The sequence below is a fragment of the Schistocerca americana genome, chromosome 2, assembly GCF_021461395.2.
Source record: "Schistocerca americana isolate TAMUIC-IGC-003095 chromosome 2, iqSchAmer2.1, whole genome shotgun sequence".
Classification (NCBI taxonomy): Eukaryota; Metazoa; Arthropoda; class Insecta; order Orthoptera; family Acrididae; genus Schistocerca; species Schistocerca americana.
In genome coordinates, this window is record NC_060120.1 from 301,751,507 (window position 1) to 301,770,722 (window position 19,216).

General features: G+C 43.6%; 1 protein-coding gene across 4 annotated transcripts in view; it reads right to left on the reverse strand.

The window, feature by feature from the left end:
- LOC124595000 (ATP-binding cassette sub-family C member 4-like) overlaps window positions 1-19,216 on the reverse strand; it is a 207,039-nt gene that overhangs the window by 25,457 nt on the left and 162,366 nt on the right. For all 4 annotated transcript variants that reach the window (XM_047133547.1, XM_047133545.1, XM_047133546.1 and 1 more), the window contains 3 exons: window positions 17,176-17,299; window positions 14,190-14,363; window positions 3,564-3,691 (listed from right to left, as the gene is read on the reverse strand). In XM_047133547.1, the coding sequence (XP_046989503.1) occupies window positions 3,564-3,691; window positions 14,190-14,363; window positions 17,176-17,299 (426 nt within the window). The remainder of the gene's footprint in view (window positions 1-3,563; window positions 3,692-14,189; window positions 14,364-17,175; window positions 17,300-19,216) is intronic.

The window sequence follows — 19,216 nt, forward strand, 5'->3', positions numbered from 1 at the left end:
TTGCATTGTGTATTAAATCCCTGAGATCAATCTAGAATGCGGAGTCTTTCTTCGTACATTACGTCGTTTCACAACTGTAGCTTCAACATCTTTTATTGCTCCAACCAGATCTACATCTCACCCCATACTGTTATATTTGAGTGGTATTTTCAACTTAAGATAGAAAATACCTATTTAAATGAGAAAAGGTGTGAGGTGAGACAAAACTGGACACGTGTCGGGATTTCCCACTTATACACTGTCGAAATCTCCCCTAATTACAACAGTACCCTATAAATTTTCTATAGGCAACTCAGAAGCTTGTGTGTCTCTCTAACAATTCCTGTCGCTGTAAACTTCCAAGGAATACGCACAACACACATAATCCAGAAATATCATGGAAACTACCTTCAATTATTCCACCAAGTATCACAGTTCTTATTGTTAATTTTTCATTAACTCACCTGCACTAGTTAACTGACGTTTCTCAGTTCATATTAACTTTAAAGCAGTTTATTTTCGATGTTCCACAAAATATATACTGTGAACTACCGTGTGGAAGCGTACCATTTCATTCCGCCAAATGTCTTATTGTCAGTGGTCCGATTTTTTAAACGTACAGAGTACCTAATTCAGCTATGAAGTAGGTCGTTTACGAAATCTCGTTCGAAGTCTTAGAAGTGGTGCTAGCTTGTGTTGGATCCTTACCAAACAGAATTAACGAACAAGAGAAAATTGTTAGTGGTAGTTCCCGCCTTGTTTGCAAGGCTGTTTAGTCAGCACATCATATGGGCGTTGATTCCAATAGAAGTTAGCAAGCACTTCGTTTTCTCCAATTTCAGCCTCGTGTAAAGACCACGACAAAAATTAGAGATTTTGGCGTGTACACAGAGGTACCGACAACATTTCGTCCCGCACACCAGCAGTGAACAGAACAGTAAGGACCGAGAAGCATCCTCCATCAAACACCGAACCTTGACGTGTAGAGCACAGATCTAGATCACAACGGGTATTGTATCTCACGGATATCTGGAGCAGATTTGCATGCAAGATACTATTACTTACTCCTGCCTACAATGTTGCACATTCACACTGCGTGGTCCAGGGAGAATTGGGGCACAAACAAAACCTTTTCTTTGCCTGTACGTGAAGTCTCCGTCGCTTCATGTTGCAGAAGAGATCAAAAGGCTTTTTCAAGAACGACTCCTTTCAATGAGTGGTGCACGCTAGAAGCTTCCTCATGATGCTATGAGGTCGTGTTAATCACTACAAATTTGTTCATTGATGCAGCTGCCAGATACCACGAATCAGAGCACCTTCACTGAACTCGTGTATAACCACGTTTTTCGAAGTTTGCACATTAGCTTAACGACGATGTTCACATTAACAACTATGTCTCTCAAGACGTATCTCCCATCCAGGGTACTAGAACTCTGTGTTGCTAATATTCGTGAGCAACCAAGCTCATGGATTGATTCGCACGTCTCTAAAAAATTGAAAATCCACGTTTTCCATGGTTTGTGATCATCATTTCAGGTGATACTCAAAGAATACGAGGTCGTTTCCTCGTCACATCATCTTCGAACGAGCTACTACTTGCCCCTCTTCTAATAAATTCGACTGAATTTTATACAAACGTAATCTCCATTTTCCTTCCCGTATGTCTAAAACATGTTTCAGCTGCGTGTATGAAATCATAGATGTGTTTTCTTCCATTAGAAGCATAGGCTAAGAGCACTAGTTAATTCTTTATAATGTAATGACAAATTCCAAATTGAATTTCCATTGGTTTGGAAACACAGCACGTATGTGAATAAGATGACAACGTGTGACAGACGAACATAGGACATTAAGTAGAGCTTCGTGTGTCCGTCAGTGACATTAACTATGCAACTTTTCTGATACGAGATTTTTAAGGGAAAGGCGTCTTTGCGTTATTTTTGTTTTTGATTGTAGAATTTCTTAGTATTATTTAAATATATACGAATTAATGGAGTAGTGTAATAGTGAAGCTAGACCATATAAATCTATACGGAAGGGAATTCCTCGAGATTTTCGGAGGTACACTCATGTTCAGAAAGAAAACGAAACACCTTGAACGGCTAGAGATACAACGTACATATTCACAGGACAGGTACACTAGTGTGTGCCGCAGAAATTATTAGCATTTGAACCATGTCGGCCCGTGAGTTCAAGGTCAACGTCGATATCGCGGCGCAGCACCACCTGCCGGTAAAATGTGCTTCCGGCTCTCGTTATCGCTATAAACCGAAGGTAATGGATGAGTGACTTTTTGCATGCATCCATCCAGTAAATCGCGCTCATGTGGGACGAAGTGTCGGCAACGCAACGGGTATGTGCAGAATGGTTCACGAAGGCCGTGGTACATGATGACATGGCCGGTTGGGCGAGGAGTGAGTCATTTACGTACGTTACAGGCAACGGTTGCCGCAGTTGGAAGAGTACACAACAGTAATCCGAGGCTCATAGGGTCGTCTCCCTATGTGGAAACTTAGTTTTTTATTTTCAGTTTTTACGTCATCATTCCAAATAGACCGAAATAATGCTCAATATACTGTATTTGTTTGTAATTTGTTAATCTTTTCATAAAATACGTGAAAAATAAGGCTAGGGAAAATTTGAATTTAGGAATACATTTCCTTCTTGGAACGTTATATGCACAGTTTTCGTGGACGCTATAAGCACAACACTTTCTTGTAAATTTATTTGAAAATCCCACATTTTCTTTGCCTTCACTTTTGATCCCTTTTATGAAAATATTTTGTAAGTACAATATAAGGAGAATTGTTTAGGTCTATTTGCAGCGTAATTAAAGTAAAAACTGAAAATAATGAAACATGTAAAATAAAATTTCCACATAGGGACGCGATTTACGACCTCGCATTACCGCTGCATTCCTTTCCTCTGCGCCAAGGCTGCCTGGTAGCTTCACTAGCAAATGGCTGGCTCAGCAAGCACCAAAACTGCTATTCTAAACGCTTTGCCATCTGGAGCTGCCACTTCCGTCGCTTTCATTTCTCGCCAAGCTCTTCATATAACATAAACTTGGCCAAAATTAGTGATGGCCAGTAACGATGATCCCCTTGTAAGTTCTTCAGAGGCTGCTGATTCCAGAGAGTGAAGCTGGCACAGGAAATTAAAAAATGGTTCAAATGGCTCTGAGCACTATGGGACTTAACATCTATGGTCATCAGTCCCCTATAACTTAGAACTACTTAAACCTAACTAACCTAAGGACAGCATACAACACCCAGGAAATTAAAAGGTGGGACTTAGCTATACATACTCTTTTTCGTTTCATTAATGTTTTCTTGAATGTACTAGTACAATTAGGTCTTAAGTTCTTTTATTCTGACTGCCGATTTTATTATTTAGGGTATGACATGGTTCGTTCATCAGTTCAATACTTGTTGTAATTTTCAAATATTCCCCACATGCTGGAAATTAAATAGAATGGTCTTCAATTTACTTATATAGGTTACAAGTTCAGAGGCCTAAATAGATATAACAAGATGGTTTTCTTGCAAAACAATAACAAATGCATATAGATAAACAAATAGTACCTTGTGTGTTGGCGCTATAATAAAGTTGACTGCTTTGAGCACAGGTGGAGCGATCTCGCCGTATCGCAGCGAGACGTCCTTGAAGACTATCTCGCCTTTGGAAGGCCATTCCTTTGGTGGCTTCTTCCCTGGAGAGAAACAGAGAGGCATTAGCATTTATTTTAAAATTACACTTGTAGAATACACAGAGAACATTCACCATTACAACTCTACTACGACGTAGAGCCTCAGATCGTCTTGTGCCTTGGCCACTGTACAGCGTCTTTAAATACTTCACGTGTTGGTCTTCACTGATCGTTTGCTTCCTGTACCAGGAGAGGCGGTGCAATTTTTAGGACAAGCAGCTCACTTTTAGGGGGAGGGGGTTCAGTTTCCTAATTCCCAGAATTCTTCTTAAATAGACCAACACCGACTGCTACTTCCATTATTCGGCTCCTAAGAAAGTCTTCCTGCTCCGTAAGCTCAGTTTCGTCGGAGAAAAAAGCTTCCTTTTTTTGCCCGTTGGCAGTATGTAAATATTAGACTTTTTCACTACCATAGAACCATTACTGGAAACTGAACTGATAGTTGTAGCAATGGAATATATCTGACTAACAGGGATGACTATACACCACCTCGTAGCAATACAGCTTCCTAGCGAACGGGATTATTAAGTCACATGGGACTATTTTAAAATGATGATAAATCCGTCTAATAAAGATATAGAATATAGACTTTCACACTTCTGGTAGTTTAAAAAATATCACCTCATGAAACTTACAAAATATGGTAGCTATCCATTCTTCACGTTAAGTATACTTTCACCCCACCTTCGGACCACGTCCTTTCACCAACGTAAATTGGCAGAGTTTTCATACACTGAGTTTCGAACTGCTGAAGCCACGTTACACGAATGGAGCCACGCTTCATGAACTACATTATAGTCTCTGCCATACTCCTTTGTATAGTGATAAAAACAGTCAAAGTTCTCAGTTTGGAAATGGTCACATGATTCAGTCTGGATGTTCAGCTCTCACGAAGCCTCATTCCTTAAATACGCACTTCCTAGAGAAGTGGGCAGTGATTGCTATCTAAGGATATCCACTCAGCGGCAGAGCTAAACAATAAAGCCAATTTTACTGGCGAGTCCATGCGCCCACACACACACTTGTATACAAGATTAAGTCAATAATTAACAGGGAAATGTGGTTTCTGTTATAGCAACACTTACAGAGGAAAAGCCATTACCTGTGTTTGCAGTTGGGCCACTTGCTTGGAGTGTGGGTGGGGACGGGGAGAGAGAGTACCTCTATTCATTAAGTTAAATAAAATGAAACGTCATTTGAGTGGCTGGTACAAAGCAGAGTGTACTGCAATGCCGGTTTGATTGTGCAGGTCAGGCAATGGTTGGAGTGGACAAATGTTTCGAAATTGTGAGGAGGAATAATACAAATAAACTCCTTACTGGGTGTACGTTCTCAATATCGCCACTCCATGAATTCCCAATGCGAACCATGCTACAAAATTTCAATCCCGGAAAAGTAATCTTCCAATCTAAGAATAACTCAGTGGACACTGTAATACAGGAAAGCCGTATCTCCGCAATATCCTTTCTTCCAGGAGTGCTAGTTCTGCAAGGTTCGCAGGAGAGCTTCTGTAAAGTTTGGAAGGTAGGAGACGAGGTACTGGCGGAATTAAATCCGTGAGGACGGGGCGTGAATCGTGCTTGGGTAGCTCAGTTGGTAGAGCACTTGCCCGCGAAAGGCAAAGGTTCCGAGTTCGAGTCTCGGTCCGGCACGCCGTTTTAATGTGCCAGGAAGTTTCATATCAGCGCACACTCCGCTGTAGAGTGAAAATTTCATTCTCATACTGTAATACAGGGTTTAGCCTCACCATAAGCCAAGAGTAGGCATTTATTAGTATCTTCAGTTATAATTTGAATAATTAAGATGGCAGTCTTCTAGGCAAAGTTTACGCGGATCTAACTTCTATCATGAACCGATTCAGTGTTCCGATAATTCCTTCATAAGATAGGGGCTAATGGAAAAAAGACTATCAGAACAGAGAACAATACGCGCTGGGCGCAAAAGATCGCTATTGCACAAAAACAGGAATTCTTGCTAACAGAAAACTTGCAACACATGACTTCTCTCAGTGCCCAGCGGCGTTATTCGGTATTTCCGCCGACTGTACGCCAAGGCGCGGACGTCGGACGTTGCAGTCAGCAGTCGGTCTTTTCTCTGAGGTAAGCCACGTAGGCGAGATTCCGCAGCCTGCGAAGTTTAGCAGCCACGGTAGCTTACGAAGTAGTTGCCGTTTCTGCACGAGTAACTAAAATTAGGAAGTGCCACAGCGTGTGGCTGAAAACGGAAATCTGTTGCGCGACGACCCTCACTCGCTACTTTTGAAACGCCGTATTGGATTCATTGTATTTCGTCGTTTCCTTATTATAACTTGGTGTTATGACAGTATGCCGTTTCACGGGAATGGTGAATTGTATATTTATCATGAAGTCACTCTCGATAAGATTTGTTATAATTTTTATGTTAGTGGATGACACACTGGCTGTAAATCTTAGGAGATAAGATGAACAGTAATAACTTTCCAGGCAGCATTTCATTAGCGTGGCCAAGAGGTCAGATGCGTGCAGTTAGAAAGTTGAAGAAAGTAGGTTCAGGTCCTGATACATGCTACTGTTTTCTATCGTATTTGTAACACATGTAACAGAATTATGTTCTGCAATATTCGATGTGATTTAATATAAGATGGAGTTCTCAGTAATCAGTTTCTTCGATTTCGGAACTTCAGCGTGATTTGAAAACGAAAAATGAAATTTCTGCAAGTGAAACAAGAAGCAGTTACATTTATATTTTTTATCACAATTATTTGACCGCTTTTAGAATATGTTGCGCTTTCCGAGGCACAAGCTTGCTGCGAATGAAACTAGCAGCGATCTTATTTGTAGTTCCATTTGTCACAAATATTTAGCTGCGGTCCAGTCTTTAAAAACACTGACAAATTTGTTGGTGAACTCAAAATGGCAATACCCATCAGGCGAGGGAGGTCACGTGACCTATTTCCGATTTCAGCCAAATGCTAAACACACTGTGTTGTCCTTCCTGAGTTTAGTTACTCTTGTTTTTGCACCCCTGCAGTTGAAACGTCAGGTGCGTATATTAAGAGACAACGCACTTCACACATGTCTTGGGGAAAGACCATTGAGGTGCTAGATGTCCCACCCTTTTGATGTGATCAGGGTCCGCGCAGTGCCGGAAGCCCTTTAACGCAACCTTCCATGGCTTTTCTAGGACAGTGGCGTGTGTCGTCCACCGTCTGAGGAGCTGCAAGAAGCCTTAGTAGCCGTCTTCCACTTCTAGGATGACTGGAAGTGGTCGTCGTGCGTCCCGCCGTACTTCCCAGTGGACGAAAAGCGATGGGTGGCTGCGCTTGGCTGATTCTCATTTAGCTGGAGTTGCGGGCATTGGTGTGGCCGGTCTCTCTTCTTCCGCCAGCGGCTGGAACCTGTTGGCAGTAGATGGCGGCGGCGGATGTTTCAGCTGATGTGCCCCGTCTGCGTTGGGCGGGCCGCGCGTTTGGCCTCTACGGTCGTCCAGGCAAGGCCCACAAAACTACGACTTCGCACTTCTTGGTAATAGTGATGTGCCCCTCATCTTTTGTGAGCTCTGTGTCCGTGAATAGTTCCACTTATTGGTATCAAACTTTAACATCACCTTCGCCAATGTTGACATTTCTATTCCTCTCCGAAGATGGTTTGTTTCATTGAGTCGGAAGAACCCTCCCTGTCAATTTCATCTGTGTCCATGTCGAAGTATGCAGGCCAAGTCCTAAGAGAGGGGCCAAAAGGGGTCAGTGACGGAACAGGCTCCGCCAGACGGCGATCCACCACATCTTTCGTTCGATTCAGTGCTCCTCGGAATTCGAGCCGGGCCAACGCCATCTCTCTGGCACTGGTAGCAGTTCAGTGACGACGGGCGACATCATACTCAGACTCCTGCTATACTGGCGGGTCCGCCTCTCTTTACATCTAGTGGTCAGTTCTATATTACATAGACATGGCCATATACTTCTGATGAGATGATATACAGTCCCGCAGCGAATTACTAATCCCATGAAGTATTTTTTTAAGCGCACTAAAGAAACCCCATTTAGGAAGAACAAAGTAGGGCCAATGAGAAACATGTTGAGGTTGCTCGAAATACGACAAGGAAGATCAAAGAGTGTCTTAGATCGGCAAAGGAGAAGAGGAACCCATTTGCAATGTCGGGAATATACCGTATACCATGCACATGCGGAAAAGTTTATGTCGGAATGACTGGACGATCAATCAACACCAAGATCAAAGAACATAAGCGACATTGCAGGTTGGGGCAAGTGGAGAAATCGGCCGTGGCAGAACACGCACTGAGTGAGGCCGACCACGTAATAAAATTCCCCGACACGGAAGTTCTGGCTGTAGAGAAGCACTATCACACGCGCATGTTCAGAGAAGCTGCAGAAATACAAAAACGCGCCAACAGTTTCAACAAGAAAGTGGAAAGCCTTAAGGTAAACGGATCCTGGCTTCCTGTACTGCAGAGAACGACTGTCGCAGGTAGCAAGAGGAGAACCGCACCGGAAATGACCGCGGAGAAGCCCTCGGACATTGCCGCGCCAGGTACACGAAGTCTGCGGCCGTAAGCTCGGCTCCAGTTCACCACCGGCAATGGAGGGTGAAGCTTTGACAATGCCAGCCACTCGTGCTGGCGAAACGTCAGAAAAATCATTATATGAACGTCGGCCGAAGAACCTGAGACAGAAGCCAATAGGCAGTTTGTCAAAACGAAGCACCTAGCCTCTCAGCTGGACGTCCCTGTTGGTAGTGCTGACATACTCGTCTACAAGTTTGGGTGTTCAAAGGGGCCCGCTAAGTTCCTATCCGTCTGACAGAAGACCATGAAGAGCAACGAAGGACCATTGCGCGGAATTTCTTGTGCGTTAAGAAGCTAATCATAACTTCTTGTCGCCCATCGTCACAGGCGATGAAGCAAGGATGCATCACTTCGAACCGAAAACAAACAGTAATCCATTCAGTGACGCCACATATTTCATTGAATCTCAATGTAGACAAGTGTAATGTGCTGCGAATACACAGAGAGATAGATCCTTTATCATTTAGCTACAAAATAGCAGGTCAGCAACTGGAAGCAGTTAATACCATAAATTATCTGAGAGTACGCATTAGGAGTGATTTAAAATGGAATGATCATATAATGTTGATCGTCGGTAAAGCAGATGCCAGACAGATTCATTGGAAGAATCCTAAGGAAATGCAATCCGAAAACAAAGGAAGTAGGTTACAGTACGCTTGTTCGCCCACTGCTTGAATACTCCTCAGCAGTGTGGGATCCGTACCAGATAGGGTTGATAGAAGATATAGAGAAGATCCAACGGAGAGCAGCGCGCTTCGTTACAGGATCATTTAGTAATCGCGAAAGCGTTACGGAGATGATAGATAAACTCCAGTGGAAGACTCTGCAGGAGAGAAGCTCAGTAGCTCGGTACGGGCTTCTGTCAAAGTTTCGAGAACATAACCTTCACCGAAGAGTCAAGCAGTATATTGCTCCCTCCGACGTATATCTCGCGAAGAGACCATGAGGATAAAATCAGAGAGATTAGAGCCCACACAGAGGCATACAGACAATCTTTCTTTCCACGAACAATACGAGACTGGAATAGAAGAGAGAACCGATAGAGGTACTCAAGGTACCCTCCGCCACACACCGTCAGGTGGCTTGCGGAGTATGGATGTAGATGTAGATGTAGATATCTCCTCGAAAGAAAACTTTCAAAGCCTCATCCTCAGCCGGTGAAGTCATGCGAAATTCTTCTGGGACTCTCAAAGGGTTCTACTGTTCGATGTCCTCCTCCATAGTCCTACGATCAATTCATTGTGCTACCCTTAGCAAATTGAAGGAACTCGCCACAAAAATGCAAAACTACTACTCCATGACAGCGCAAGGCCTCACACAAGTCAGTGCACACGAGAGACGCTCATGAAACTTCACTGGACTGTTTTCCCTCATCTACCCTTCAGCTCTGATCTCGCACCTTCCGATTCCCATCTGTTCGCCCAATGGAGGATCCACTCTTTGGTGTACTGGAAATCCTGAATAAAACCAACCTGCTTTCAGAAAAAAAATTTGTTGCATTACTTATTGAACGCCACTCTTGCGCGAATAAATGCCTAGTTGCACCGTGGTTTAAAGTCAGCGTTCAAGGACATACCAACGTTGGTGAGATCATACTGTAGTGGTAAATGTTGCTATAAAGCATAGCAACACATCTCATTTTCCTTTTGCTAGAACTGTGGAACATTTGCGAGTGAAAAAAAATGTGACTTTAATTAGTAGTAAGGTAAAGAGCATCTGTGCCTGGTTTGTTGGAATTTGTGTGCAGATACCAGAAAGAAAAAATGTGGGCACAGCGCAGAAAGCGACGACGGATGTGTAATTTGGACTGGCCAGGCAGAGGTCACTTGCACTTTGCGGTTAAGATTTCGGAGTGCTGTGGACTCCAAAGAAGAAAGACTGATGACAATGGTCGAGCACTAAACGAAAATAAATATTGTCGTATGGCCTCTAGGTTGCGGTATCTGCAGGTAAGTACGAACTTCTGGGTTTGGTCAAGCACTGAAGCATCATATATGAACATCATGTCTGAAAAGCTTTGCTAATCATTTGTTGAGAGTTGAGAACTTATTTAAATATAGACGATTTATGGAAACCGTGTTTTGTGATCTCGTAGCGAGCTGTTTAAATCTGGAAGCTCTCTTACAGCCCTCACCCTTCTGTGATCGGAAAAGAAATCAGCGATCAAATAGGTAGCACTGCATAGCAGGACCGCAACATCAAAACAAGGCGGTGACCGGGAAATTCGGAAAAGACGGTAACTGTTGTTGCAGAGAACGACTAAAGACTTTGCATCTCGCAATATATCAGTCACTCAAAAATCAACCCACAACAAGAAAAAACTTCAATTCCTGTTAAAGCCTTGTGTTGTTGAAACCAATATTCGACTTTCCGCCAGTTTTAGTTGGTGTTCTTTGAACTGCTGCTTGATTTTATCGACGTTCCCATTTCACTCTTTGGGGTATGCTCCTGGGTTGTAATGGTTGCCTCAGATTCAAGCCGTAGTCGCTACTCTGTTTTCAACAGATCATCTCCCTCGAACTTTAGTCTGGAGCACTTTGGGAAACGGCCATGCATTTGCGTTTATAATCACATGTCAGCTGCTTTAGGACCCGTCTTTCACATTCTTCGTGAAAATATAAAGGTCTTTGATAGAACAAACGAAGGACTAATTTGCAGATCAGTAAGTATCTGATCCATCGGTTGTACTGAAGTCGACACATTTTGCGTCCGAAGTTGCTCAACGCTAGCATTGTAACTAATACTGCCCTTCACAGATATACGCCTGTTTTTAAATGTAGTCAATGCCTAGGTGTCTAATGGTAAATCGTAGTCTGCGAAAGAGGATACTGGAAAGAGGAAACAATTTCAAGATGAACAGATTTCGTCCCACGTCAGAATTACATTAGTTGTTTAAAAAGAGAATTCCCTGTTTTATCTATGCACACAACTGAAAGGCAACAAAAAAGGTGTTTCTCAGTCGTTTTTGCATTTTAGTTGTGGGCATAGAGGGCCTGTTGGTGAGGAAAACTTAGTAGATCTCTATTCGGACCAGTTTTCCAGGATAAAATTTTCCGATGCCTTTAGGCAGACACATAGTAGTCTCATAACAGTGAAGATAGCACAAAGTATCATTTTAAGGCTTTAGAGCAGCCCTTTTAGACATACCCACAGATCTTTGTTAGAAATAGCATCTGTTAGCCGTTGGGTTTTTGAGGAACCCCATACGGAATACACAGTGTCAATATTCCAACAGCCTCAGGTAATCATACGACCTTTTTTAATCTGTACCTAGACTTCATAACAATTTGCTTGTTTCAGACTATAGGGCTTACGAAATTGTGTGGGGTAAGCTTTTCCTTACCTTGAAACTCTTCCAGTATTCGTTTTAGGAAAATATAGTATCACTTCCTGTTTATGCTTAATTTCAAACAACAGAATTGCAGTATTTAACGTCACGTGCGTGGAGAGGTTACCTGAGATGTAATACGACTTCGAATCGGAAAATGATGGGATTGGAGATCGGTGTGGTATTTTCAATTTAACTACCTTTGCTTTTGCCTTAAGTGATCTAAGAAATCCTCGGCAAATCTATATATAGATTTGAATCACAGTCCTCCCGAATGGAATATCGATGTTATGTTTAACTGTTGTTCAATATAGCGGAATAGTGCGGGCTCTAACTGTTATAACTCCTGACAAACATGCAGTTTGGGTGTCAGCTAATGAGTATACACAATTCTCGAACGGCCCTTGTGCATGTACAGGGTGACAATTACTGAACTATTTTTAAAAAAAAGAAAAAAGTAAATTAGTTACAAACTACCTAGTACACACACTTTATTCAACATGTAAACGTCATTACAGATTTAGGTTACGACATGTTCGATATGCCTGCCATCATTGACGATGATGTGTCGCCGACGAATAGCGAAATTCTGCAGGACCCGCTGAAGCGTAGGAACATCGATGTTGTTGATGACCTCCTGAAGGGCTGTTTTCAACTTATCAATGGTTTTGGGGTTATTGTTGTCTACCTTATCTTTAATATAGCTCCACAAAAAGGAGTCGAATGTTTTCAGATCCGGAGAAAACGGCGCCAATAGAGGCCTGTGCCAGTGGCCTCTGGCTACCCCAGAGCCAGAATGCGGCCCTCAGAGTGCTCCTCCAAGACATCAAACACACTCCTGCTTCAATGTGGTCGAGATGCGTCCTGTGTGAATCACCTCTTGCCGAAATCAGCATCACTTTGGATAATGGGGCTGGAATCATCTTCCGAAATCTTCACGTACCGTGCGGTAGTCACCGTGCCATCAAGGACTATCGCACTGATTATTCTGCGACTGGACATTGCATACCACACAGTCGCCCGTTGAGGGTGGAGAGACTTCTCGATCGCGAAATGCGGATTCTCAATTCCCCATATGCGCCAATTTTGCTTACGGACGAACCCACCCAGATGAAAGTGGGCTTCGTCGCTAAACCAGTCCACGCATGCGCCTACTAATTCCCATCATGCCGTGCGGGTAACGGTGCAGCATGAACTTCCTAACGCTAACCGTTCAGAAGTTATGACGATTTTATTTCATATAGTTCAATAATTTTTTAGTCTGTAACTGTCAGAGGCTGAAATTAGACACTATACAGTGTCTGTCTCTCTGTCTGTCTCTCTCTCTCTCTCTCTCTCTCTCTCCCCCCCCCCCCCCCCTAAGAGAGTCGTCGGGCACATTTTCTCTAGTGTTTCAGTAGACCTCTACAATTTTGTTTTCGCGTTGTCCAGCTGGAATCAGCCCAAACAAATAGTGCTCATCATGTCTTTCGTGTGAAGCCCAGTGTCGACGGAAAGCGTCTGTTTGTTCCTGCGTTACGAAGAAAATGTTTTTAAAGCGGAATTTTACGTGTCCATTGAACAGAGGTGTCCTAGATTAGTCTAGGGTGTTATTTGTTTGATCGATATGTTTTAACAGGGGCCGTAAAACACTGAGAATTAACAGCAATGCAGCAGCGACTGAGCAGCACTGCATGTTTAGTGGTAGCAGTCAGCTGGGCCAGGGCAGTGCTGTCGCTGCTGGAGTACTGGTTATTCTTCGAGATTTACGGCCCTTTTTACTACACATCGATAAATCAAATATCGCACAAGACTAATCTGCAACCGTTCTATCGAATGGGTACGTAGTGCCCCACCTTAAAAGTCATTTCGTTTATAGCAGGAAAGAAACAGACGTTTTCCGTCGACACGGGGTGTTGCATGACATATGATGAGCACTATTTGTCTGGGCTAATTCCAGCTGGGCAATGCGAAAACGAAATTGCAAATATCTGCTGAAACACCAGAGAAAATGCTCATACTACAATACTACTATCAGTATATACATCCAGTATTCTTTCTTTCTTTCTTTCGCTTACGCCATAGTCCCGCAACGATCGCAGAGTCGGCGTGGTTACAACGGATTTGGCAATGTTAGTTTTAGGGGTGGCCGGATGCCCATCCTGCCGCCACCCCGTACCCACCAGAATCGAATCAGTGTACCGCAACTGTCTGCGTCTAGTGCAAATCGTGAAATAGTGCGGATGTGTTTCAAGTGTCTGCGACGCGTGTAACTGAGGCGGAACGTGGGGACCAGCCCGGTATTCACCTGGCGGGATGTGAAAAACCGCCTAAAAACCACATTAATGCTGGCCGTCACACCGGCCCTCGCCGTTAATCCGCCGGGCGGATTCGATCCGGGGCCGGCGCGCCTACCCGAGTCCAGGAAGCAGCGCGTTAGCGCTCTCGGCTACCCTGGCGGATTGATATACATCCAGTATATGTGAACATAAAGTTCGTATCTACAGGTAAGTTTTTTCAAGAATTGTAGATCGGAAGGAAAGCTCGAGGTTTCCTGTAGATGTGGTTTTGTGCACGAGTTGCGCATTGCGGGTTTAGGGCTTGCATCGTGGAAGCTGGCAGCGAACTCACCTTCTTCCGACTCGAGGGCGGGCTCTGGCGGCAGGCGCGTGTACTCCAGCACTCGCTCTATGGAGGTGGCCTGGCTGACCATCTCGTTGAGCTGCAGCACGCCGTACTGCAGCATGCCCGTCAGCAGCAGGGACTGAGACACCGCCAGACCCACGTTAGACCCGGCCACGGAATCTGCAAACGGAACGCAAGTTCACATCGTAAGTAGGCTGTTTAGGTTTTTGTATTGGTAACGCCACGTAGCGCTCTGTATGAAAATCACTGACTGCGCCGTGTGCAGTCTGTGGCTAGTTGGACTCATTGTTGGAATATTCGCTTGTGTCGTGTTGGGCAGTTGGATGTGAACAGCGCGTAGCGTTGCTCAGTTGGAGGTGAGCCGCCAGCAATGGTGGATGTGGAGAGGGGGGGGGGGGGAGAGAGAGAGAGAGAGAGAGAGAGAGAGAGAGAGAGAGAGAGAGAGAGAGAGAGAGAGGGGGGGGGGTTGCTATAAGCGGACGACCTGGACGTGTGTCCGATAGAAAAAGAAAATCTGTAAATATGGATGTCATGAATTGAGATTATATATATAATCACTTTCGGACATTATTAAGGTAAAACATTTGTTCTCTATCAAAATCTTTCATTTGCTGACTGCCTATCAGTAGTTAGTGCCTTCAGTGGTTAGAATCTTTTATTTAGCTGGCAGTATGGGCGCTCGCTGTATTGCAGTAGTTCGAGTAACGAAGATTTTTGTGAGGTAAGTGATTGATGAAAGGTATAGGTTATTGTTAGTCAGGGCCATTCTTTTGTAGGGATTATTGAAAGTCAGACTGCGTTGCGCTAAATATATTGTGTGTCAGTTTAGTGATGATCAGAATAAGTAAAGAGATAACTGAGTACGTTCAGTTTTGCTCTGCTGTTTGAAAAACAAATAACATAGAAGTTTATCAGCACTGTCATTTTTATAATTTTTTCTAAGGGGTCGTTTAAACGTCTACATCCTTTTTGTTATAACAGTACAGCGTGGTAAAATCTACTGCTTCCGTGAGACTGACCATATGTAACTAATTAGCTCACCATTCAAGATATTAGTCACTTCGTTCAAAGAGAATATTGTGATTTTTGAGCAGTTCCGGTAGAGAACTGAGGACATGACTTTCTACTACTGACGTAAATCAAGACGGTGGAGTAGTACGTACGTGCTAGTTGGCTGTGTGGACCACAGTATTTCAACATTCACGGCAATCAAATATTGCACTTTCTACCGTATCTTTATTAAAAATATGCCGTAGACACTTCCGCCGTCTTATAAGCTGACAACAGTCCTGTACATAGGTCTGCACTCATTCGTTCTTGGTTTGAGGAACTATCAGGTGCCTCGACTGGCTCACGAAATCATCGCATAGAAAACGTCAGGAATTTTTTGAAACAAAGCGTGAATCGTGACAATCAACGTGTCTGCAATTTGGTAGTTCTAAGGGCAACTATCTATGAGCGGCTTCAGCTGGATGTGGCGAACCTGAAATCTCGTGGACGCAATTCCTCACTGAACAGAGGCCGTTATAAAAGATGGAGGCGGTATTACACCGTATTAGCGTGATAACTGATTATTTGTCGAGTGTACTTACCCAGGTGTATAGAACCTAAATTGTTACACCTACATAATAACGTCCAGAATAAATTTTCCCTCTGCAGAGGAATGTGCGTTGATAGGCAGCTTCTACGTGCGGGATCGTGACTCAAACTCGGGTTCTTTGCCTTTCCTGGTAAGTGCTCTTTCAATTGAGCTACCCAAGGACAACTCACGACTCGTCCTCACAATCTTACAACCACCAGTACCTTATCTCCTACCTTCCAAACTTTACAGAAGTTATTCTGCGAAACTTGCGGGATTAGCAATTCTAGACGAAAGAATATTGCGGAGACATAGCTTAGCTACAGCCTGGGGGATTTGCTTTGAGGACGGGTAGTGAGTCGTTCCCGTTTAGCTCAATTGGTAGAGCACTTGCCCGTGAAAGGCAAAGGTCCCGTGTTCCTTTCTCGGCTCGGAAGTTCCGTACCTAGTAACATGTTTGGTCCTTCATCCGTCTTCCCTACGGAAGCAAACCTGCGCTGCATCCCTACAGGGAAAAATATTTGATCATAGAGCAACCTGCAATGTTCTTAATGAATGCTGATTTCAGTTTTCACTCACTCCTCGAAAACGGAGCACATTACTTTCATTGATGAAGTGACTGCGTTACGCACCGCCTTAACGCAAAATAGTTAACATTCTATGTGAGACCACTGGAAAAATTGTGGCTATCACGAGAGCTCTTTAAGGAGGCCATTAACTACTTCCCTCCTGTAAACAGCCCCTGCTCTAATGGCTCTTGCCATTTCTTGTTGATTTTCTACTTTCTGATTTTCTACTTTCAACAATGCTTTTCAATAACAGAATGCAGACAGTGTGACATACATGAGTTTCCTTCGACGACAACAATTAACACACCACCCAAAGTGACCTCATTCGTTGCCAATTTATCTCAGAAACATGCAGAAAGTTTGTTCAGTGGTACTGCTAATTTCGTGAGTAAAAAAAAGACTGAAAAACTAAATTTACAATTTCTTGATTACATAATTATGAGTGATATGAGCGATAATTTCAGACATACGAGATTTTCAAATAGGTTATCGATACAAAACGTCACACGATTTCTAATTCAGTCACTATTCCCAACTACAGTTTGATAAGATGCGTTTCAGTAGAATGCTCTCATTTCGAGGTCCCCTTATGTTATTACCTTTTACCGTGAAGTACATATCTTTTAAATAAAATATTTCTGCTGGCTGTACCAGGCGGGTCAGATAGTGAAATGTCACCTCTGAGCAGAACAATACTATTCAATTCTTTGCTGCCTGTGTTTTGTACGGTTTACACACAATGCGACAAACTTAACACTTGCTGACAAAGCTACAAGAAAATCGAGTACAGATGTTCGGAGGTTTACTGCCAGCCGTTACTTACCAGAATTAATGACAAGGAAACTGAAAGTGACGAGAGTGACGTAAACGACGCTGAGTAAATCCAGCCACAGTCCCAGCGCAGTTCCAGAGCACACGTACAGGAACCAGGCTGATGTGTGTCTGTCCTGGAAGAAATACCAGAAAGTTGTGTGAAATCTCTGAAAACTAATCAAAAAACATGTACAGTTCTGGTGGAAATTAATAAGAAACAGGTTTGTAGTCTTATCAGAAAAAACTCTAGACTCTTGGGCACAAAACACGATGCTGAACTATTACATCTGAAGTATTCTATGTTTGCCACCACCTGTACAAAATCATGAACTATTTTAACTAATTTGTACAGCAGATGGCAAACACGGAACTATCTCAATTCCTGACACGTGTATCAAGTCAACTGCAACTGTTACTATAACTTTTGCTGTACCGTAGCAGCAATTAATCTTCCACACAATTCAAGGAAAAAGAAAGGGTATACATTATTACCACTTTGTTATAAAACATTTCTTAACAACGTCAAGTTACATACTTTTCGAATTAGCCTTTTTCTGCAGGCAGTGGAACTCCTGTACGGGAATGAATGTTTTCTGCAGTGTGAAATCCTGTTTTCTCTGTTCGTTCTTGAGATCCAGAAGGAAGTAGATAGCGCATCTCCAGGCGTTGCCGTGTTTCTCGACTTCCGTAAGACCGATAATAGATCTATACAAATGAGCTGGCTGGCAGCGTCTGCTATGAGTCTGTTCGCTGACGCACAGGAGAGCAACAACATTAAGACGGTTAGTATGAAATGAAGACCGACCTGCAGGTGATTGATGCCCGCTTCAGTGATTGACATCTGAGCAAACACAGTAACACAAGACGCAAGGCGCAAGGGAACGACACACTTCGAAGAAATTATCCGAATGGGACGGAAATCTGTGATATACATGTACAGGTAAACAAAGAACTACAATTTTTGGAAAAAAAATATTTTTTCAAGAGGAAGAGCTTAACAGATTGAGAAAGCCAATAACGCGTTTGTCGACCTCTGACCCTCAAGCAAGCAGCCATTCAGCTTGGTATTGATTGATAATAGTTGTTAGCTGCCTCTCCTGAGGGTATAGTGCCAAATTTAGTCCAATTAGCGCGTTACATCATCAAAATCCTGAGCTAGTTAAAGGGCCCTGCCCATAATCTGAACGTTCTCAACTGGGGAGAGGTCCAGCGACCTTGCTAGTCAAGGTAGGGTGAGGCAAGCACAGAGACAAGCATTACAAACTCTACGTGTGCGGGCTTTATCTTGCTGAAATTTATGCCCGGATGGCTTGCCATGAAGAGCAACAAAACGAGGCGTAGAATACCGTCGACGAACCGCAGTGCTATAGAAGGGTATCGCGGCTGACAACCAAAGAGGTCCCACTATGAACAGAAATGGCATCCCAGAGCATCACTCCTGTTTGTCGGGCTGTATGGCGGACGACACTCGTGTTGGTATTCCACCGCTGTCCGAGGCGCCTCCAGACTCGTCTTCGCTAGTCGTCGGGGCTCAATCCGAAGGGGCAATCATCACTGAAGACAATTCTGCTCCAGTCAATGAGATTACAGTCTGGAGACATACTGGATCTGACTGTACCTAACCCTATGGCCTGCCAACCAGGAGCCATGCTCTGAGGTGTTATTTCGTATGAGGACCCCTTTGGCTGTCATCCGTGGCACACCTACAGCAAAGCGGTACGTCGACGATATTCTATGCCCAGTTTCGTTGCCCTTCATAGCGAGCCATCCTAGGCTTACGTATCAGCAAGATAACTCCCGCAAGCACACGGCTAGTGTTTCTGCTGCTTGTATTCGTGCTTGCTAAACCCTGCCTTTGCCAGCGAGGCTGTTGGATCTCTCCCCAGCTGAGAACGTTTGAACCATTATGGGCAAGGCCCTCCAACCATCTCTGGATTTTCGTGACAAGTAAATAACACCTACAGCCGTCCTTATGATTTTATTTTATTTTGTCGCTACCAGTTTCAGCACTTCAGTGCGTCATCTTCAGGCAGTTTTTGATGCGATGAGCA